Source organism: Pieris rapae, chromosome 24 (genome assembly GCF_905147795.1).
Source record: "Pieris rapae chromosome 24, ilPieRapa1.1, whole genome shotgun sequence".
Lineage (NCBI taxonomy): Eukaryota > Metazoa > Arthropoda > Insecta > Lepidoptera > Pieridae > Pieris > Pieris rapae.
Window position 1 is genome coordinate 4,172,178 of NC_059532.1, and position 25,171 is coordinate 4,197,348.

A 25,171-nucleotide genomic window follows, 5' to 3' on the forward strand; every position below is an offset into this window, starting at 1 on the left:
GGCAAAGTGTTGATAACCCAGATATTGTTACAATTGTGAATATACAATATAGTTGATCAAAAACATTAAAAGTACTTCCTACTAGATTTTTAGTTATTTTGGAAAAACAATATTATTATATAAATAACTATAATTGATATTAATTTGATAACGTAATATTATATTCTCATATTGTCATGATGTAGTGATAAAATAATATAAAAATTGACACTTCATTCATTGAAACACCTATTCTAACTTCTTAGATTTGCAAGTCATTGTGTGGCAGAATATGCGAATATTAGATTATACCATTTTTATTACATATTGTTACAAATCAATTATTATTATTACATACATCCCATGTTGTAATATAACGTAATTCGCCAATGTTTAATCTACAATGCAGATTAAATAAGATGTTTGTTTGATTCCAGTTGTCTTTTTAAATCTATTTAGTTAATTGATTAATGTTTTCTGTTTATTTTGTTTATTGTTTCAGCTATGTATATTTCAGCTATGTATTGTCTAAGTGTTTTCTTTTATAATATTTGTGAAGCTATTAGATTAATTATAAATAGATAACAAAATACCAACAAATTTGAATTTGTAGGACTTTAGACCAGTATCTTAATTTATAATATAACCTCTTTGGACATTCAGAATGTTTGTGGCCATCGTCTGTTTAGATTGCAAGCCGATGCCTGCAAATATTATAAGCAAGATATTTTAATTATCAAATTTTAGGTTAATTATTAAGTATATTAGAATTAACTACAACTATATTTAAAATGTTTATTAAGATAAATTTGCGCGTCATTGTGCGTGGCAGAATATACCAACGATTTAAGATTGTACCACCTTAACATTTTTGTACCATATTCTTGCAATAAATTAATTATTATTATTGTTATAAAAATTGTTGGGATTTTAAGTTGACTGGATAGCAACGGTAACCCCAGAGCTAGTGCTATCCTCAACGAATTAGTATCGCAATTCAGGCTTTTTAAATTGATTACCATACAAATTATCGTTTTAATTATTAACAAAAAAAATATTAATTATGATTTCTTTTTCGTGTTACATCCGTTTTTATACGCCACAAGCGTTTCAACAGATATTTGAGACTTTTTGGAATACATTTACGTAACGATCTTCTACTAAATTTGGAAAAAATGGCAAAAGAGAAAGATAATTTAATTGGTGAATTGACTCTGAAACAGCAGGTACATGTGAAAGAGAGGCAAAGTACAACCATGTGTGGGATTTAAAGGAAGCTTTTGCGAAAAAAGGGCGCAAACCCAATATGCGAACTTTAGAATGTACCACCATAATAATGGAATAAGTGAGATGATAGAAATATATTTAAATTTATCGGAAATAAAAAGCGCATCATTATTTTACGATTAATTAATCGCAAGCCGTTGTAGCCGCGCCCTTACGTTCTAGTTACGTTAAAAATACTCCACACGACATTTTCAGTGTAGTATCAATTGAAAAGTCAAAGAGTAAAGATCAAATATTGTTTGCGATGGCGAAAGTACCACTTGTTGTGTTTAACAACGGACATACTTGCCCAATCATCGGTTTGGGTACTTGGAAGGTAATTTTGTTATTATATAATTTTAATAAACATGACAAATTCATTTATGTACATATTAAATACAAGTAATCACAACAATCATATATACTGTTTACAATTTTCTTAATAGTAATACTTAAAATAATTAAATATTAGTAAAAAAAAAAATGTTTGGTCCGTGTGGCAGTATCACAGGCTTGGGCAAATTTCCTCCAACTTTGGATTTGTTTCTTTTGGAGTAGAGACTCTAGGCTTGAAGTGCAGATAGTACCGGTGATCCCAGGGCTGGAATCAATATAGCGAGAAAAAGCTGCCGGCGTTAAAAGTATACTGCCACAAGAACGAATTTTTTTTTCTAAAAGGATAACTAGCTTCGCAAATATAAACAAGAATTTATAGTAGACATAAAAGACAACTTTGCACGGAATTATAATTAGGGATTTTAATAATATTTTTTAATTATTACATTTTAAAGGTTAGTTATAAAATTATTTATAAGATGATATTATCATGAGTATTAGAATTGTATTTACAATAAACATTAATTTATTCATTTCTTGTATGTTAGTATGCGTAAAATGTGATTCATGAGCCAAAAGACCTGTAATTTAAAACATTATTAGACCGAGAAATGTTTAGGATGTCAACTCGCCACTTGTATTTATCGCCCCAACCCGGCGGGAGACGCCAATCCGGCCAAACCTTGAGCAAATACTTAGGGGAGATTTACCACTCCCTTGCTCCGAGATAATGTGTTTTGTAATGAATGCAATCATTTTAAATTCGGTGTTGACTTAGCGGTAGAAAATTATATTTATTAATTGTTTTTTTATAAGTTTTGAATTGTGTTTCAATTAAAAATCATTTATTCATGTAGGTAACATAATGTACACTTATGTACGTCAAAAACAAAAATATACATTAAATGCTTGTAATATATTTACTGCCAGTTTTCAAATCAAGGGCGTGGATCGGAAGAAAGAACTGGCAATAAACTCTCCGGCACTCTTTGTAATCGGCAATCTTTTTCTTTTACACAACGTTTGTAAGGAGCTGCATTACATCATGTTCCATATGACATATATATACATTAGGTACATCTTGAGTAATAAATAGTGGTCATTGTATGTCCAGGCGGAGGCCTTGACTTGTTTAGGTTATCGCGGAATGTGGTTAAAAAGTGTATTAAGAATATCCATAGCACAAAATCACACACATCATGAGCACACCCCACATACACACTATCACGTACATACCCACACTTTTACACCATCACACAACACAACCAAATCAGGCTTAGTTAAATAAATTAAATCACAATTAGTCAAATGTATTAAATACTTTTTGTTTGTTTGTTACTTTTTGTAAATCTTTTTGTCGTAAAATGTATCATGTATTCCATCTTTGGCTATATTCTCAGTGTATTTGTTTGTAATTATATATAATTTATATTAGCTGTAGGAGTACTAAATAAATAAATAAAGAATAATAAAATAAATTAAAAACAAAGATTTTATTAAATTCGCCACTGATTTTTTTTAATTGCGTTAATATTTGTTACATTATTGACGCACAAAGGATTTATTTAGTAGAAATTTACAACTACTGAATCACAAGTTAAAAATTCCGTTGTTAATCAGTTTTATTTCCAATTCAATTAACAGTCAATTCCATTCAATGTCAAGTAAATTTGCACCCAAACGCCACCTGTATTAATTATTAATTTGGTTAGCGTCAATGCACCCGCGCACCGTCACAAAAATCCGACACCCCGAAGTTGGCAGTCAACTTTTTAAATAAAAAAATATCGATTTATTTAATTATAAACTTTAACTAGATATTGATATTGATATATTAACTGGTTGTAAATGTAAATTTAATTTGTTTTTTTTTGACGTTCATAAGTGTACATGTTTACCTATATGAATAAAGATATTTTGAGTTTGAGTTTGATAATGCGTTATAATAAAACTTTCAATGTATTAAATACCTTTTACACTACTTACTAATTTAATATTATTTTTTTACTTTTTTTTTGAGAAAAACCGTATACAAAGAAATTTTATACAATCGTAGAAGGCGAAAGCCTTGTTGAAAAGATTTGTTGCCACATTTTTGGGATTTTTTTTTTACTTTTGTCGTATTATTGATTTTTTTTTACTTTATGTAGACGATATTTTATTTATATCACAAGTGAACGAAATGTTTTCCCAAAAATCAATTCAAAATTACTAGCGGCCAAATTCTGTTATGCAACTTGGTAGATATATATTCTCCTAATTATAAATATACATAAAAAAATGTTTTTTAGCAAATATGAGCGCACTAATCTTGCAGCCGGATCTCATAGTTATTAGAAGAAATAAGTTATCAAGAGCTTAAATTAAAACATCCAAGGTTTTAAAAACGTGTTTTTTACCGATAATGATATTATTTAATTTCATCGCCAAATTATATATTTAAATGTATTTACAATATTCTTAACCTATGAATAAATCATTTTATAGAATATAATACTACTGCAATACATGTAGTTAACTGTGATTTTTCCTGATTTTATTATTTTTGTGTAATACACGTGTATTAATATCAAGGATAAGTAATTTAGGGCAGCAATTCAAACTAGAACATTCATTCATTCATTCAATTGTGGAAGGTAGTCCATAGCCGTGTTAAAAGTATTATTAGCCGTGTTATAAGTGTTATTATTCAATTTTTAACAATAGTGTTAGCTTTTATAAGTCAAATTTGAAGTAATTCAGAATACGTAAAATCAGTGAAGTGAATAATAGTGAATCTAATCAAGCTATGAAGTGCCATGGCTGTAATAACGCATTAAATGTCGATCATTTTTTAAAGTGTAATAATTGCAAACGCAAGTTTTGTTATGAATGCCTTGATGTTGCTGCCGGGTCGACTAAGCAGCTCAGTGCTGAGCAATTGGCATCACTTAATTGTCCTCTGTGTCAGAATGTAACTCGGCGTAAAAACAATGACGATAATACTCCTGTCCGGCGGGGTCGCAATAACCAATCACCAAGCGCCTCCTCATATATAACGACGTGTAAAGAGCCGGAGTGTGATTTTGCTACGAAAACTTCTGCAGGCGCTGACTTTTCTAAGCAGCCGGTTACGTTGGACAGTATTAGCAAACTTATAGACTTGAAACTGTCCCCTGACTCATCGTTTATGCTAAATCTACGGTCCGCGCTTAGAAAGGACTTGAAGGACATGGTGACCGACGAGGTTAGCCGAGCTGTTGAGTTGGTAAAGGCTGACTTCACGACGACAACGGATTTTATCATCTTAGAACAAAATGATTTGAAGTCAAATATTGCAGACAAAGACAATCGAATCAGGGTACTCGAGACTGAACTTACGAAATCTCAAAACACGTTATCAAAACTCCAGAGTCGTTTATTTACAGTTGAAAAGATTTCACGTGACTTAAACCTCGAGATTCACGAGGTACCCGAAAGCAAGACTGAGAATCTGATGGAGTTATTCAAAAAACTCTGTGAGTGTTTAAATGTTGTGGTATCTGAGAGTGATGTTAAAGCATGTCGTCGTGTAGCTAAGATGGACTCAAACTCCAAAAGGCCGCGAAACATACTAGTTACCCTCTCAACGCAGCGTCAGCGTGATACACTCTTGTCTGCGTTGACTCGCTTCAATAAGTCCCACCCTGACACCAAACTATCTACTACCGATATTGGTATTGGCGGCTCGTCGTTGAGCAGGATATACTTGTCTGAACATTTGTCTCCTGAAGCTAAAGAGTTACACCATGCGGCACGTAAATTTTCTACTGACAAGAACTACAGGTTTGTTTGGGTGCGATATGGCCAAATTTATGTTCGTAAGGATGAATCAAGCCCGGCCATTCTAATTAAAAGTCATGATTCCTTCACTAAATTGTCTTAATTGTTATTACTACTACTAATTTGTTTGTTTATCATTGCTTAGTAAGTTACTTGATCAATTTTTGTTTTTATATACTGAATCACACGTTATTTCCACAATGATTAATATATTTTATCAAAATGTAAACAGAATTCGTAGCAAGTTAACTCAATTTTCTTTAAATCTGTTAAATTCTAACTTCGATATTATATGCTTGACGGAAACGAACTTAAATATGAGTGTTTTCGATGGCGAAGTTGTTGACGCCCGTTACAATCTCTTCAGACGAGATCGTGCGGATTCCTCCAGTGCTAAAACCGAGGGAGGTGGAGTTTTACTCGCCGTCCATAAAAAATACCAGGTCATCCGTCAAGCATCGTGGGATAGTGATATGGAGGATGTCTGGGTTACTCTTATTCCTGAAGCACGTGACACTTCTCGCATAAATTTATGTGTTTGCTATTTGCCTCCTGATATTAGAATTAACAAGCTTGAACTCTTTTATAGCCATTGCCAAAATTTACTTCTTAATCGTTTCCCTTTGGATAATTTCTTATTAATTGGTGATTTTAACACACCTGATTACTCTGATTCGATTAATCCCTCTCTGTCAATTTCCCCTAACCCGAGTAAGAAGCTCCTTCTACTAAATGAATTAATGTCACTGTGTAATCTAAAACAGCATAACTTTATCACAAATGCAAACGCTCGCTTGTTGGATTTGGTGCTTTCTAATATAGATTGTATAAGTGTCAATGAAACACTTGCATTAAGTTTGTTAGATAAAAATCATCCCGCAATTTTGATTACTCTTTCTCCGATTCAGATTTCTAAAGGGCTTCAACGCGCTAACATTAAACGGCTTAATTTTGCTAAATGTAATTTTGAAAACATTAAATCTGAACTCCAGTCTGTGAACTGGTCCGAAATCTTATCGTCCCCTTGTATTGATGAGTGCACCGAAGCTTTTTATGAGCTTTTATTTGAAATAATATCAAGAAATACACCAAGTTGTTGTAGCAAATTCTCATCTTATCCAGTCTGGTACAGCAAATCCTTAATTAAATGTAATAAAGAAAAAAACTTATATCATAAACGGTTTAAGAGGTTTGGGAATCCCCGCGATTACGACGTTTTCTCTTTGCTGAGGGAGAGATGCAAATTTCTTACCAAGATTTGTTATGACAAGTATATCGCATCCATCGAGGACTCGTTGGTCAAGGACATAAAATCATTTTGGAGATTTGTGAATAGTCGTAAAGGCCATATTTCAGTGCCTCACACCATGACACTTGAAAATACTTCTGAGACAGACGGTCAGGGGATATGTGACCTTTTTTCGCGATACTTTGGGTCAGTTTTTGACGATAAAACTAATAAAACTATATACACTGACCAATCTGGTGCTGTAAATAACACGTATTTTAATATATTATCTGGCTTTTCTATTACGGTAACAGATATCAAACGTAAAATAGATAGTTTGGATATTAACAAAGGGGCGGGTCCTGACCTTCTGCCTCCTATTTTCATAAAAAGTTGCGGAAAGGAGTTGTCCATTCCATTATGTGTTCTCTTTAATAAATCGTTAACTAGTGGTGTGTTTCCTAAGCGCTGGAAAACTGCCCACATAATACCTATTTATAAAAGTGGTGATAAGTCCAATTGTAAAAACTATAGACCGATAAGTATTTTATCTTGCGCTGCTAAATTATTTGAGTCAGTGATGTATACTCATCTGTTCAGTCATTTTAAGCCTGTTCTTTCAGACAAGCAACATGGTTTTGTTAGAAACAGGTCTACGGTCACTAACCTTCTGGAATACAAAAACTATCTCTGTCAAGTGTTTGCCACAGGTGGCCAAGTTGACTCTGTTTACACTGACTTCTCTAAGGCTTTTGACAAAGTAAATCACCATCTGCTCTGTCATAAGTTAGCGTCACATGGTATCCACGGCAGTTTATATAGATGGATCTGCTCATACCTAGACTCTAGAACTCAGTTGGTTGCGTTAAAGGGCTTCATCTCTGCACCTATCGCAGTTACATCGGGAGTACCTCAGGGTTCCCACTTAGGGCCATTATTCTTCGTAGTTTTTATTAATGACCTTATTCAACAACTGTCCTGCAATTGTCTCTTATATGCAGATGACTTAAAAATATTTACTTCTATTACTAATTTAGATGACTGCTTAACATTACAGCGTGATATCAATACCGTATCACAATGGTGCAAGACGAACTACATGTATTTAAATATAGACAAGTGTTTTGTCATATCGTTTACTAATAAACGAAACAAAATCGTATGGAACTACGTCATAGATGGTCAATTAGTTAACAGATCAGATGTTGCAAAAGACCTAGGTATCCTGTTCGATGACAAGCTTTCATTCCGTGCCCACTATAGTCACATCACGTCTAAAGCAAACCATCTACTGGGTTTTATTCTTAGATCCACAAAAGGTTTTAAAAATCCTCGTAGCACCTTGTACTTATACTTCAGCCTCGTAAGAAGTATATTAGAATACGGTAGTCCTATATGGTCGCCGAATTATAAGGTGCACATTGACGATATTGAACGAATTCAGAGGAAATTTCTCAGAATTTTATGTTATCGTATAAAACCTGGCCGGTCTAACTTAAATTATTGCGATAGACTCCTGAAATTTAAAGTTCAACCATTAGAATCCAGACGCATAGTCTTCGACTTAGTTTACCTTTACAAAATCACCCACTCCATTATAGACTCTCCCGAACTACTAGCTCACATTAGCCTTAACATTAGATTTAGTGCCCGTAGAGCTAACGAAGTCAATTTATTTTCCCTTCAAACTTATAAGAATAACATCTCTTTTTACAACCCTTTGACCAGGATGGCTCGTCAATATAACGAGATGGCAAAGAGCAACCACTTACTTGTGGACATATTCTGTCGCAACATCAATAAATTCATTAGTGTCGTTAAAGACATCCTCCATCGTAGGTTAAGTGCTGACCCTTGTGGTCCTGGTTAACGTTACGTTAAATTGGTGTCGAGGAACTTATTATTATTATTATTATTGTTTTTTTTTTACTATGTTACCTTTGTTAGTTATGAGCCTTTTATTGATGTAACATTAATTTTGCAGTGTGCACATGGTTTTACATTAGAATCCTGTTCATAACTATTAGTTTTAAGTTTATTTTTGTAAAGATTATAATGTGTTTTGTGCACCAAATAAATAAAAATAAAAATAAAATAAACCGATTGATACCGATTCTTGACGTTCATAAGTGTACATGTTTACCTGTATATGAATATTTGATTTGATTTACATAGTGATAATAATTAAAGTAATTAGAAAACGATATCAAATTTTAAAAAATATTGGTAATTTGGTTCATGTAGGCGTAGGGACCTGACGACCCCATCGCCCACTGGTGAAATAACCTGTGAAAGAGGTTATTTCACCAGTGCAATCAGTCAACCCCCTTCCTGGAGTGCCATGCTGTTGCTTTCGGGCTTCAGCCAAATGGGCAGGCACGACCGGGGCAGTACCACTGTCTCACAGAAAACCGGCGTGAAGTGATGCAATAGGTTTATCTTATTGTACTCGCGTTTCGTTCGGTGAGTGAGACTCCCGGAGCCCATCCCCTCCCACTTCCCCAGAGTATGACGGTGCAGTTTAAAGAAAGATTACCCCAGGGGGGTACCACACGTGGAGAATCCCCCTCTGGGCGTCCATCATCGGAACAATCAGTATCCGGTGGTGGATGCACAGGCTGCCCTTCGTATTCTGGGGTGGGCAAAAACTGCGCTCTAAACAAAACATCCAGTTCTAGTTTTAGGTTTCGATCTCGGGGCAAACGGAAGAATTCGCCGAAGGCAACCCCTTCCACGCTCACAGTGGACTTCACCAATGTTAGGGGGCTCAACTCAAACCTAAGCGCGGTTCACTTTCACCTTGAATCTGCGAAGCCGGCCTTATTCTTCCTCACTGAGACTCAGATATCCTCCCCGGCTGATACTTCTTACCTCTCCTACCCGGGGTACAAATTGGAACATTCATTTGTGCCGCGGGCGGGAGTTTGCGTGTACGTCAGAGAGGATATCTGTTCTCGTCGCCTTGGGACGCTTGAAGGAAGGGACCTATCTAACCTCTGGCTCCGCATAGACTGCGATGACCATCCGCGATTCTATGCGTGCCTGTATAGGTCCCATAGCGGAAATGACGAAACTGACCGACTCATCGAGCACATCCAAATGGCTACAGATTCCCTGCTTGAAAGGGTTCCTACCGCCGAAATCGTGATACTTGGCGATTTTAACGCCCACCATGCCGATTGGCTCGGCTCTGAAACCACCGATCACGCGGGAAGATCCTTTCACGACTTTGCTTTAGCCTACGACCTGACACAAATGGTCCCTGCGATTACGCGAATACCAGATGTGGACGGTCATAAACCCTCTTTGTTGGACCTTCTGCTGACTTCGCATCCGGAGAACTATCAAGTCTCCGTTGACCCGCCATTGGGTTCATCGGATCATTGTGTGGTCCGGAGTACTGTGCCATCTACGCGCCCTTCGCGGTCGCGCTTTTTGGGTTTTCGCCGTATTTGGCACTACAAGTCAGCAGATTGGGACGGGATGCGGTCTTTCTTTGCGTCCTACCCTTGGGGGCCTATTTGCTTTTCGTCTGAAGCTCCAGATTCCGTCGCTGCCTCTGTCGCCGAAGTGGTTCTGCAGGGAATGGAACTCTTTATTCCTTTTTCTGCGGTGCCGATCGGTGGCAAGTCTCAGCCCTGGTTTAAGCGTTCTTGCAAGACAGCCTCGCGTCGAAAGCGAGAATGCTTTAAGGCATGGGCAGAAGCGGCGAAATCTCGTGATGCTAATACCAGCGAACTCAAAAAAGCATATAACTCAGCCTCCAGGTCCTTCAAACGGGAAATCACTAAAGCAAAGTCAGAGCACATTGCCAGATTTGGCGAGAGATTGGCCCAACTCCCTTCGAGGACTCGAGCCTTCTGGTCTCTAGCCAAAGCTGTCCAAGGGAATTTTTGTCAGCCCTCCATTCCACCATTGCACAGGGAGGATGACTCGCTGGCCCACACTGCGAAGGAGAAGGCCGACCTTTTAGGCTGTCTCTTCGCGTCCAACTCGACTTTGGATGACCGAGGGAGATCACCACCGAGCATTTCACGGTGTGATTCTTCGATGCCGGAAGTTACTTTCCGGCAACGTGCTGTCCGTAAAGCATTATCTTCCTTGGACATACATAAGTCGAGCCGGCCGGATGGTATTCCTCCAATTGTGCTGCGTACTTGTGCTCCTGAGTTGGCTCCGGTCTTAACGCGCCTTTTCCGGTACCTGTACTCGCTTGGCACTGTCCCGGAGTGCTGGAAGATCGCATCGATACATCCGATCCCTAAAAAAGGCGATCGCTCCGATCCGTCCAACTATCGCCCAATAGCGATAACCTCCTTGTTCTCCAAATTAATGGAATCCATTATTAATTGCCAGCTCCTGGAGTATCTGGAGGGCCACCAGCTGATAAGTGACTCTCAGTACGGCTTTCGTCGTGGTCGTTCGGCTGGTGACCTTCTTGTATACCTTACGCATAGATGGGCGGAGGCAATTGAGTCCAAGGGGGAGGCTCTAGCGGTTAGTTTGGACATAGCGAAAGCCTTCGATCGGGTGTGGCACAGAGCACTGCTCTCGAAGCTTCCAGCCTATGGGCTTCCCGAGAAATTATGCGATTGGATCTCCAGCTTTCTGGCCGATCGGAGCATCAAGGTCGTCATCGACGGAGCATGTTCCGACCTTAAACCCGTGAACGCTGGGGTCCCACAAGGCTGTGTTTTATCCCCGACCCTGTTTCTTCTGCATATCAATGATATGTTGCAACTTAGCAACATTCACTGCTATGCGGATGACAGCACTGGGGACACTCTTTACACTGGCCGGGCAAGTATTTCTCGGGCAGATGTCGATGAGTACCGGAACAAACTTGTGTCTGAAGTAGAAACCCTACTACGTGGAGTCTCTGACTGGGGCAGACTAAACCTAGTCCAATTTAACCCCAAAAAGACACAAGTTTGCGCGTTTTCCGCTAAAAAAACACCCTTTGTCGCTACTCCTCTTTTCGAAAACACTCTCCTTAAAGCCACAGCCAGCATTGGAATACTTGGCGTTGACATATCGAACGACGTTCAGTTTCGCGGTCACTTGGAGGGAAAGGCAAAATTAGCCTCCAAAAAGCTCGGTGTGCTCAGCAGGGCGAGACGGTACTTCACTCCGGGCCACCGCTTGCAACTATATAAAGCGCAAATTCGGCCCCACATGGAGTACTGTTCCCACCTTTGGGCGGGTGCTCCCCAGTACCAGCTTCTTCCACTTGACCGTATTCAACGAAGAGCGGTTCGAATCGTTGACGACCAAAATCTCTCCAAGCGGCTTGATCCTTTGGCGTTGCGTAGAGATGTGGGGTCTCTCTGCATCTTCTACCGCATTTACCATGGAGAGTGTTCAGAGGAGTTGTTCGGATTAATACCTGCAGCTGAGTTTCATCATCGGACGTCGAGGCAGAATACGAAATTCCACCCGTATCACCTCGACGTCCGCCGTTCCACAACTGCGCGTTTTTCCAGGCAGTTTTTGCCGCGCACCACCACTCTGTGGAACCAGCTGCCAACTGAAGTATTTCCGAACCAATTCGACTTAGGGTCCTTCAAGAAAAGAGCGTACCAATTCTTAAAAGGCCGGCAACGCACTCGCGAGCCCTCTGGCATTGAGGGTGTCCATGGGCGGCGGTATCACTTAACATCAGGTGAGCCTCCTGTCCGTTTGCCCCCTGTTCTATAAAAAAAAAAAAAAAAAAAATGTCGCATTTCCTGACTGTATTGCGATAACCTATTCATTGAGCGCCAACTTTAATGTTGAGATTTACGAATAAATATCGCAATACAGCTAGGAAAGCCTCCAGTGCCTGACACACGTCGTCGACTTTTTGGGTCTGAGACATGTCGGTTTCCTCACGATGTTTTCAGTCACCGTTCGAGCCAATGTTAAATGCGCACATAGAAAGAAAGTCCATTAGTGCACAGCTCGGGATCGAAGCTACGACCTTAGGTATGAGAGTCGCACGCTGAAGCCACTTGGCCAACACTGCTCCACGGTACCAAATATATTATACCGATAATTAAAATTGCAAATTTAAATATTCATGTTAAATTTAAAGATTACAATTATCAATTACTTTGCATTATTGTAATGGCATTCATGAGTCACTTTTTTATATATAACTGGTGGTTAACACATATCATACATATTACGAAATGAATTGATAATTTTATAAAATCTATCTAATATGTACGACAATATGTGCAAACATAAGTTTTGCAAAAAAATAGGATCTAAAAAAATACAACTAAAAATATATACAAGATAAGACAAATACACAATAAAATTACCAAGAATTTTTGGTACTTAAAGCAGAGAAAAAAAAATCATCAGCAAAACAGCGAATTAGGTTCGAGAAAGACTTCCGGCCATTACTTTGTATGCATTGTTTAAGCATTCGACGTGTTAATGAGTGATAATGTAGCTTCAAATGGTGAAGGAATTTTTAAAATCAGTCCAGTACTTTTTTATTGATAAAGCTTGCAAACGGCCCACTGATATTATATTGGTTGAAACAAACACAAAATACAATTTTTAATGTGACAAGTACTTAAAGGTAAACATGACATACATTTAGAGCTAATACAAATATCGATCAAAACAATTATTAGACAAAACAAACGAAACAATTACAAAAAACTAAACAAAAATCGATTATAAGTGTGAGGGGAGCAACTATGGATATCCAGACCTAGCTCGTTTATCAGAATGCTTAATCTGGATATCGATGAGCTTTGACCAAAACGCGTTCTGCGAAATGGTGGGACAAATGAAATAACGGGATGCCTGGAGAAATATATAAAATATCGAGAGTTTACATGAATCTTAAATTTAGAAAGAAGGTTCGGACAATCAATCTTATTATTGAATATCTTAGTTGCAAACGATATATCAATTAATTTTTGCGTTAGTTACTAGTTAACTAAATATATGAATGGGTGAGACCTACACTAACATATTAATAGAGAATTTAAAACAAACGATTTTAAAACAAATGGTGACTTTCACCAGTATAATACTCGAAACAGAACTAATTTAAGCGTACGACCAACCAGGCTCCAGAAGATAAACCACTATGGAAATTGTATTCGTTTTTACAACAAATTTCCAAGCGAAATTAGAGAACTATTAGTAAATACATTCAAAGCCCGAGTTAAAAGTAAATTAATTAATAAAGCCTTTTATAAATATGACTACTACTACGAATACTTAAATGATCCTAATCCTTGGGATTGATTTGCTCCAGTTCAAACACTTTGTATTAAAAACTTGGCGATTAAAAAGAGTGGCGGAAAGTTTCTTGCCAGTTCTTCTTGCCCGCTCTACGCCCTTGTCTTGCGAACTGGTTGTAAATGTAAATTTAATTTGTTTTTTTTTTGACGTTCATAAGTGTACATGTTTACCTATATGAATAAAGATATTTTGAGTTTGAGTTTGAGAATACATATATAAATAAGTACGGATGTGTGCACTAGAGAACTAACGAGCCCTATAAGTTGGATCAGAGGTTCAAGTTCAATCACCACCACAATCACGGCTTGGAGTCTTCGCCACTTTGAGAGGAAGCAGAAATCACAAAGCAATAATCAAATCTGACTTATTTTAAAACAATATCTTAAATTCTACGTACACCTACATACACACAAACAAATTAATATTCTTGCTTGTTCGAGCTGCCATGCGTCATACTCGTGAACACCCGTTCTTGTGTTGATTGGTCGTACTTGAATTCGTGTATGCGGTGATATTAGTTGTTTATACTACGTATTTGCGTGTTGTTCCCACGAGTTTGTAAGTGCGTGCTCCTATTTCACCATGCATTCCACCATCCTGCTGATAGAGGACAAATCTTTGTTTTTAATTTATTTTTTTATTCTTAATTACTCAATATGTCATATGGAACATTAAAAAGAGTGGCGAAGAGTTTATTGCCAGTTCTTCTCTTTCGTTCTATTTGAGAACTGGCAGTAAATGTAAAATTAGAATCATTTAATTTAATGTATATTTATTTTTTTGTTGACGTTCATAAGTGTACATTATGTTACCTATATGAATAAATGATTTTTTGTTTGTTTGTTTGTGTCGCATCTTCAGTTATAAAAATATGGAACAGCCATCAGTTCGGCAGATCTATGTTAAAGTTTAATCTGAAAAAAAAAATGAGTTTTTAATATTTTGACATTAATGTGCCAGTTATTTAACAACTTTATACTATATTTACAACCTAAAAATCGCACTTTTTTCGCTCAACGCTTTTTCTCCTTCCGAGGTCCTTTCATCTTTAACCACCTTATTAAAAATAAAATTATCACTAACATTTCAAAAATCACACTTCATACTTTCACTAAACAACTCAAAAAATATCTTGTCAAGCTGTCCTATACTAACACAGAAAACATTCTAATCGTACAAAAATAGTGTAGGTATAAATTTGTTAAGTAGAATTAATTAATTAAGTAACGTCTAGATGTAAAAGGAAGAGACTGGCTGCCCACAACACAGGGAATCCTAGTGTGGGGGCCAGTGCACTCTACTTTATAGAAACAATTAATGTATTTTGTGGCTAATAAAGTTATTTCTTTCTTTCTTTCTTATGTACTAAGCAATAAATCATTTTCAGTCAAAGCCTGGTGAGGTTACACAGGCTGTCAAAGATGCGATTGACACCGGCTACAAGCACATTGACTGCGCCCACATATATGGAAATGAGAAGGAGGTGGGGGAGGCTTTGAAAGCCAAATTTGCTGATGGGACTATTAAGAGGTAAGGAATGATGTTACACACGTACCAGGTACTTCGTATCGGGCAGGAGGCTCATCTGTTTCTGGCCCATGGACACTCTCAATGCCATATTTTCGATACGGAAATGGAATATTTCCGGATCGATTACTCTGGTTTACAGTAGTATATTAAAACAACTACTACTTTAATAGAAACTAAGTATAGCAGGAATTTAAATATTTCTGAACGGATAATTTTTTTTCAGTAACAAAAATATTTTTTTTTATAAAATAAAGCAGCTATTACTTATAAATTAAGAATTATTTTGAATAATTATGTATTTATTTAAATAAAAATCAATAATTTAGTCCTTAATTGGCACACCAATATTAAATAAGCATAAATCGCGATTGCTTATCAATTTTTGTGTACATATTACACTTATATATATGGTATCATTATTTTACTAAATGACACTAGCTAATGTCAAATGTGGAATCGAAATAAAAGTCGTGGTATAGTTAATTAATGTTAATTGTTACGAAAGACATAAATGAACCTAATATATAATTAATGAAAAACTTCTACGAAGGACTACGACCACGGGCGAAAAAAAATAAATAATGTTAATTGTACAATTTTATAAAAACTGTGTTACTAGGAGTCTATTATGTTACACGTAAAATGTGAAGGTTAAAAATGGCGATTGTTATCACATCGTTATCTTTATCGTGAGCTATGAAGGGCAATGAAACGCCATAAACCCTGATATATTAGTTGAGATAAGGATTAAAATTTTTAATTAACAGCCTTTATATCAACAAGCTGCGAATCACTGCAGCCAACTAAAGAAATCAAAGTCAGTCCATGCATGAATCAAATCAAATCGTTTATTTGCTCGAATAGTGGTACAATTATTACATAGATTACAAAAAAACCGCACAATCCGCCATATATAGGTGTGCAAATGACATCTTAATATATATAAATCTCCTGTCACGATGTTTGTCCGTGATGGATGTCCTAAACTACTTAACCGATTTTAAATTATATTGGCACACCGTGAGTAGTCTGGTCCAACTTAAGAGATAGGATAGCTTAGATCTTTAATTATAAACGCAATTTTATTTTATTGCAAACTATTTGTTTATTATTTGATACAATTTTAACAGATGGAGCTGTGTTAAAAGTACCAACGTTTTACATAAGTTCTCCTACCGTTTCCCTTGAATAGTTTACTACTATGTAATATAATATAAACCTTAGCCACAGCGACGCTTGGGCGAGTCTGCTAGTTAACTATAAATATGGGGTAAAAAGTACGGAAGAAACGTTTATGTTAGTGGGTCAAATATCGATTCAATTCTAAAACAGATATAAACTAACTTAATAATAAGTTCAGTATTGATTTTAATTGAAACGTAGTGTACGTTAACTTCTTTGTTGTATACAATTTGAAATAACTATATTTAAAATGTATTATAATTTTAATATGGTGACTATAATTAAAGATCTAAGCTATCCTATCTCTAAGGTTGGACCAGATTGTTCACGGTGTGCAAATTTAATATAAAATCGGTTAAGTACTTTAGGAGTCCATCGCGGACAAACATCGCGACAGGAGATTTATATAATATAATAAGACTAGCAGACTCGGCCAAGCGTTGCTGTGGCTAAGGTTTTTGTTATATTACATAGTAGTAAATTAATCAAGGGAAACCGTAGGAGAACTTATGTGAAACGTTGGTACCACGACACGGACCTAAACTAAACTACCTTTAACTCAGCGCCATCTGTTAGAATTGTATCAAATAATAAACAAATGTTAATGTTATCGTAATTTTAGTAAGGATGATTTATTTTTTTTGAAAATGAAATATAGCCTATGTCACTCAGGAATGATGTAGCTTTCCAACAGTGAAATAATTTTTCAAATCTGTCAAGTAGTTTCGGAGCCTATTCAATTCATACAAACAAACAAAAAATCAAACCTTTCCTCTTTATAATATTATATAGTATAGATAAGATAAGATTTGTAAAACTATAATGATTAACCTGACGTTTTATACACACCAAAACATTGTTAGCTCCCATCAAAAGTTGACGGGAACGTTTGAAAATGTGTTTGGAAACTATTATAGCACCAAAAAACTTTACATTTATAATAAATAATAATAAATGTCTTTATCGCTGTAAAATACTTATAGTACATAGAAATTTGAAAAGTATATGAACACTAATAATTCATCGACAAGCAGGTTATCTTTTGTTTTACAGCTCGTCCTAATACATAAGCCTCCTCTAAGAACTCTTCGAACTCTTCTTGGTGTCTACACAGCCACATAGGGCCAGCTGCTCTTCCTATATCAACTTCCCCTTTTTTTATTTGTCTTCCTCGTTTTCATAGCAAGGCATTGAGTCGCTTTATTCGGCCCTTTATGTTTGTTCTCTCAGTGTAATAATAAATCAAGTTACTTAAAAATATTATCACTACATAGTATAAAACAAAGTCGCTTTCTCTGTCCCTATCTCCCTTTGTATGCTTAAATCTTTGAAACTACGCAACGGACGGTTTTTTAATAGATAGAGGGCTTCAAGTGGAAGGTTTATATGTATAATAACATCCATTAAATAGTGGAGAAGTACTGGTATTTTTTATGTTTCTAATGTGATGTCGTAAATAATTACATTTTTTCCGCTTACATTGCAAACGCAGGCTGAACCCTACGAGTTTTATGAAAATAATGTACTAAGTATTGTACACATTGAAACGGTCTACAGAAAAGTCCCTGATGGTATACGTCTATCTCTTATGGATAACCCAGAATAACTTTTTTTTGTCATTTATTTTTTACGACAAATAATGGCTAATTTTCGAAGCGATTTTAACCAATACAGCATTGATCCTTAACCAATTAAATACCTTGAATACATTGTTCATTTAATATAGATCTATACAGCCCATTACAGCTTATTTAGCAGCGATCGAACGCGTATATTATCGGAGCTTTCCAGCGACGGAAATAACAATACATAATAATAACCTGCTTATCATCAGCATTGCACCCGTGCGACGCTGGGGCGGGTCACTATTATATTATAAGATATTAAAGAAAAAATACATATTTAATTTCAGAGAGGATATATTCATTACCTCAAAACTGTGGTGCACCTACCATCGCCCTGACCTCGTGGAGGGAGCCCTGAAGACGACCCTTACCAACCTGGGACTGGAGTATTTGGATCTCTACTTGATGCACTGGCCGCAGGCTTTCAAGGTATGTCAGAGAATAATAAGCACCTCCTAAAGTTTCCCGTTATGGACTGCTGCTGCTAACTAGTTCTACTTCCACCAGCTGACTCTGCATCTTCCAGTTTTTCGTCTTCAGATTCTTCGCCTCTATGGATATTGCAATGATTAGATCGAAATTGTATACAAAAAAGTTCGATAATCACTAGGGCTAAGTTTATGTTTAGTTTTTTTATGTAACAAACACGGCAGACGGCCTGGGGGCTCATCTGATAAGTGATACCGCACAGACACACATTGCCAAAGGGTTCACAAGTGCGTTACCGGCTTTTTAAGAATTGGTAGGCTCTTTACTTGTGGAATTGGTTGCTGGTTGGTCGTTTTGCACCAAAACTGCATTAAATTTATTTATTACAGAAATACTGTATAATATAACAATACATTATCATTAAAATATTAAACGCATAATGCTTTGGTGCAGAGCTTCTTCGAATATTTTAGTGGGAGTCGATGACATAGCCACCAGTCTATATGCTACCACAGAGTCTTTATCACCTGTGGGGATTGGAATTATCTTGTGATTTACCAGCAATCTGGAAATTAACCAGGTCCATAAGTTGATGACATAAGCAAGGCGCTCAGAAATTAGGTATTGTAGAGCATTTCTTACTTGCGCTGATGTCAGGTCAGACGCATGGACGTTTGAGTCGCTCCCGGTACCAGCTGCCATCGCCTCCTCCAACCATTCAGCATTCATTAATTCTTTAAGTACAATTTTGATATGCAGAATTACTATTCCGCGCTCTTTTAAAATGCCAAAAAGACTAAGGGCCTGTTTCACAATGTCCGGATAAGTTCCAAATAAGCTATTTATTACTTATTGTAGGATAAACAGTATTTTTGCGTTTCACGAATGTCAGATAGCGCTATTCGTCTTGAAACGCGAAGTATCTTATTTGGAAATTTTATTTTTCGAATAATGTATGTGTTGCATAGCTATTTGCTACTTTATCCATACATTGTGAAACAGGCCCTTAGGATCGCGAACTAAATAATTCACTATCCTTTATATTTATATAACATAACATTCAAACTGAAGCAATTAAATACGCACCTTATAAGCAGAAAAATTTCGGTACTCGTACGGAGGATAAGTATGCGTATTTTAATTGTGTAATAACTGCAGGTCCAGACAGGTTCCATTACAATAAGTACTTGGCTTTAACCGTTTTGTAGGGACAAAATTAGTAATAATATTTTTAATTTTGACTTTCAAATGCGCCTTTATACTAGATCTGATAACAAAAAATTTTTATTTCTAACAAATAACATAATACATACATAAAAATATACCTAATAACTATCCTTAAAATTTAATTATAAAATAATATTATAAAAAGGAGTCCCTTTAGGCAAGGTTCCGAAGAAACTGGCAGCGTTCCCCCTTTGAATAGCTAGACTAATTCTTTGTTCGAGGTAGCTGCCAGCTCTTCGTTCTCATGTGATGTCAATCATTTGATAATTCCCTAAAAAGCCTAGCGCTAGAACCCCACGGACCAAGGGTCTCGACACCGAATGGGACAAAATCATATATACCTATAGACCTAATTAAAATATATGACTTGACTAGACTTAACCAAAACTTATCACATTTTTTACTAGTCTTCTTTAGCCATATATTGTGTTAATACTGTGATGAATAAATAACTTTAGAACGATACCAATGCAACATATTTTAAGTCCAAGGCTGTGCTTACAATTTCAATTGGTTTAAATGAATCAATATTAGTTTTTACATGACAAACAACACACAAAGAAACCTAATGAGGACTGGAAAATAGAATTTAATTTTCTTTTATAACAAGAAGTTTAATACCGTTTAACGCATATACTAAATGGGAGTCGTAGTGCCCACAACCACAACCCAAAAATAAGGTCAAATACATGAGTGGGTAATACTGGTACACATCGTACATCCTAGGATATTTGTGCCTCAAACATTTGTATGTACCCAACATTACCTTCGGGCCTGTTTCACAATGTATGGATAAAGTACCAAATAGCTATGCAACACATAAATTATTCGAAAAATAAAATTTCCAAATAAGATACTTCGCGTTTCATGACGAATAACGCTATCTGACAGTCGTGAAACTCAAAAATACTGTTTATTCTACTAATCACTACACTAGTATAAAACAAAGTCGCTTTCTCGGTCCCTATATCCCTTTGTATGCTTGAATCTTTGAAACTACGCAACGGATTTTGATGCGGTTTATTTTAATAGATAGAGTGAATCAAGAGGAAGGTTTATATGTATAACATCCATTAAATAGTGGAGAAGTACTGTTATTTTTGAGGTTTCTAATGTGATGTACTAAATAATTACATTTTTTCCGCTTACATTGAAAACGCAGGCTGAACCCTACGAGTTTTATCAAAATAATGTACTAAATAGTGTACATTTTTATATACAAGGTTCACAGTTTTTCTGTAGGGTATTTAGTATCAGCATTGCACCCGTGCGAAGCCGGGGCACGTCGCTAGTAAAGTAATAAATAGCTTATTTGGAACTATCCGGACATTGTGAAACAAGCCCTTAATCTCACAAAGTCCAAATAATAAATTATACTTCATATGGCTTTTCACCAACGTATCATAATATGATACGTTGGTGAAAAATACGTCTTATATTATAAGACTCTCACAATAGTGATATTCGTGAATCCTGTGCCTGTATCAGTACAAATCCAAGGTTTTTATATATTCTACGCTGATGATTAAGCCTTACTGTTCAAATTTTGAAATACCACATTTCTTCTTTTCCAGGAAGAGACAGACGAATTTCCAACAGATAAGAATGAAAAAGTGATTCCTTCGAGTGTCGATTACGTGGACACGTATAAAGCCATGGAGACTCTAGTAGACAAGGGCCTGGTGAGGAGCATCGGTGTCTCCAACTTTAATAAGAAGCAGTTGGACAGAGTTTTGGAAGCTTCCAGAATCAAACCCGCGGTACAACAGGTATGCTTGTTTAAAATTGTTTCTATTCGACGTCCACGGCGTTCGGTATTGAGAAAACCAATGTTGAAAGAAAAACTAAATATAAATTTTTAAAGGCAAAGTGTTTTTATAGCGTGTTTTTATGTCGTTATGTAGGCTGCGTTTTAGTAGGCGCCCAAATTGCGATCCATATATCAGTGAATAGAAGACTATTACCCTTCAAACACAGAAGGAAGACTACGTAGGAGAAGAGAAATATCTTATTTTCCATACTAATGGAACAGAAACTGAGAACTGGTTTGATTTTAAAACGCTCACCGATTCTATGTGTTTTATTTTAGATCGAATGCCACCCGTACCTGAACCAACAAAAGATGTTTGACCATTGCAAGTCCCATGGAATCGCAGTAACTGCGTACTCTCCTCTCGGGTCCCCTGATAGACCCTGGGCGAAACCCGGAGACCCCTCCCTCATGGAGGACCAGCGATTGAAGTCCATCGCTGACAGATACAACAAGACTGTACCACAGATTTTGATAAGGTCAGTGAATCGTAATTATTTTCGGTAAATCTATTTAACTGGGACTGTTAAAAGTATCTTCGTTGGCCTCTTCATGGAATAGAACCATAATATCATGGTAATGCCAGGAATAAAATAATAATGTACAACTGGCCAGTGGACTGTGAAATTTGTATTTTAATGAAATAAATGTCAAGAGTTCTTCATAAATTCTTTTATAAATGTTTTTTTTTAATGAAGTAATGTTATTAAAATTGCTTTAAAAGTTTAGCATCAGACTACAAATAGAAGGTTAGATAAATACAGCAAAACAGTTTTTTAACAGTTACATAACATAAAATACATTTAAAAAATAGAGTGTGTGTACTTATGTTATACTTCTTTGGCGTATGGAAAAAAATAACTTAATATTAAAATTAATCAAAAAGATTTTATTTAAATAAATTATTAGTACTTATTATTATTACTATCACCGTCAATATGAATGATTTAAAAACACCAAAATAATATTTATTTATTCACACTCTTTAATTGAACTGTTACGAAACACGATTTCTAAATATAAAAATTCTATAATTTACAACTTGAACATAGTTATCGATTTCCATGCCACCTAGATCTAACTTTACGATGTCGAATTTAGATGTTGGTGTGCGCGCGCATCGTAAAAATGCGCCTTCATCATTTCTCTCCATCGCGCCAAAAGAAGTATCACGACTAACTTCAATAGTGAATTCCAAAAAAACTAAAATATATACATTTTTAATGTAACGAGTTAATTCGTGTCCTATACTAAAAATATTATTACAGATACGCAATCGACCGTCAAATGATAGTCATCCCAAAGTCGGTAACGAAAAGCCGTATTGAACAGAACTTCAACGTCTTCGACTTCCAGCTATCGCCTGAAGACCTTGAGCTGATCGCCACCTTGGAACGTAACGGGCGCCTGTGTACTATGGGAGAGTAAGTATATGAGAACACATATATGTCAGTCATGATGAATTTTTTTATATTAAAATCCGATATGTTGCTATATATTTTAACGTTTATTTTCAGCACCCACCACCCGGACTACCCATTCCATGATGAATTTTAATTGCACCACAGATAGAAGCTTATTCCCACAACGAACGCATTAGCACGACTTTAGCATTTGTATACGTCAATACGAGATGTCAGTTTGACAGCCCGCCACTTTTGAATTCCACCCAAATTATATTCTGTATATAATTTATCAAATTTCCGCTCTTCACAATTATATCCTTTTCCTAATAGCTATTTAATTTTTCTTATAACAAGAAAATGATGCTTTGTAACGCATGATAGAAACACAATTTATAACTCAAAACACCTGAACCGATTTGGTTAAAAATTGGTTCAGCGGTAGCTTAGAACCGGGAGACGGACATGTTATACTTTCTATCCTGTATCCGTTTCTATTTCAGCTAAACGTAATGTTATCTATGGTTAAGTAGGATAGAACATTTGACAATTAGAATTTTTGAAGTGTTTATTTCGAGTTTCTATTAGCACTATTATTATTAACAATGGAATCTCTCCCGAGTCTCGACAAATCCGTAATGCAAGAAATGGGATGGATGAGTTTTAAAGTAGATTCGAGGATAGATTATTTACTATTGGATGTATTTTTTTTTTTTTTTTTTAAGTTTGAAATCTGTCTGGTTCGCTACAATAAAAGTTAACCTGACATTCACATCTGACCACGTGACTTTTCAAGTTCTAGTGACGTTGATTTGCATTTAGTGAACGACTGCAGTCTTATATTTGTCATTTTAACTATTTTAATTGTAATCCTACGTACCTACCTTGTTTAAATAAATCTATATAGTATGGTTTATTTTATTTATAAAAACCCACTCCTAACACTTTCCGTATACATTAATACTATAACACTGTAAATTGGTCCCACGTTATAGACAACGCGTTGTACCTACAGAATTATATCGTGTGCAATACCCGCGTTATTTGGAGAAATTACCGTGTTATATAAGATTACCTAAATTGCGTAATCTGAAAATGCGTTATGAGAGCACGTTTGGGCATTGGACAACGCTAAATTGCTGCCGAACATAAAAATTATTGTAGGAATATTGTATAGCTTTTTATCTTACCCTTCCGCGGCACGACTGTTTTGTAAGGCAGAGCTATGTGGGACTGTTGACCCACTAAAACCCCAAGACGGCGTAGAGCGGGCAAGAAGTACTGGCAAGAAACTTTCGGCCACTCTTTTCAATCGCCATGTTTTTAATAAAAGTAAGCAAGCAAGCTAGCAAGGGAAATTAACGAAGCAACCACAATATATTACTTAAATGTGCTAAATCTAAATAGAAACTTAAACCTCACTATGATCATCATATAAACAAAGTAACGGTCAGATCCTTGGAGGAGAATCTTTTAGAGCCGGCAAAGCACTTGCGAGCCTTCTGGCAATGTGTCCATGGGCGCTTACCACTTAACATCAGATGAGCCTGTTTTGCTTGTTATTTTTTTAAATTCATCTCAAAAAACTTGACGATTGAAAAGAGTGGCGGAAAGTTTCTTGCCAATTCTTCTTGCCCGCTCTACGCCCTTGACATGTAAATTTACAATTAATTTAATGTTTTTGACGTTTATAAGTGTACTTGTTAACCTAGATGAATAAAGATATTTTGTTCATAAATATTAAGGTATTTTCCTTAATATTTTTAACACTTTCCTCGCAATGTTTTCCATACACCAAACATAAACGCGAGGGTAATAAAACACACAAATAAAAAATGAATATATTTACAAATTCTCGGTACAATTCACTCTAAAAATACTGGAGTATTTATACACTTATAAGTAGTAACATTTTGGTGGATTCTTAACAATAATTATTGTGATGTATGTCTACAAATATTTTCCGTACACCTTGAAGCTTAGCAGCCAAGCTAACAGCAGCTGCCTTATAAATAAAAAGGTACTAATATTGATTTACATGAAATATACATTGCCACATACTTTTCTTGAGAGCGCTGTCATCAGTATTGCCAGTAAATAAAATAAA

General features: G+C 36.0%; 1 protein-coding gene across 1 annotated transcript; it reads left to right on the forward strand.

Annotated features, from left to right (window-relative positions):
• The first annotated feature begins 1,470 nt into the window (after positions 1-1,470).
• Positions 1,471-23,978, forward strand: LOC110996123 (aldo-keto reductase family 1 member B1-like). Its single transcript, XM_022263656.2, has 7 exons — positions 1,471-1,582; positions 15,246-15,388; positions 18,483-18,624; positions 21,426-21,620; positions 21,941-22,140; positions 22,930-23,085; positions 23,179-23,978. The coding sequence occupies exons 1-7, from the start codon at positions 1,511-1,513 to the stop codon at positions 23,216-23,218; spliced, it is 948 nt and encodes a 315-aa protein (XP_022119348.2). The 5' UTR covers positions 1,471-1,510; the 3' UTR covers positions 23,219-23,978.
• The last annotated feature ends 1,193 nt before the right edge of the window (positions 23,979-25,171 follow it).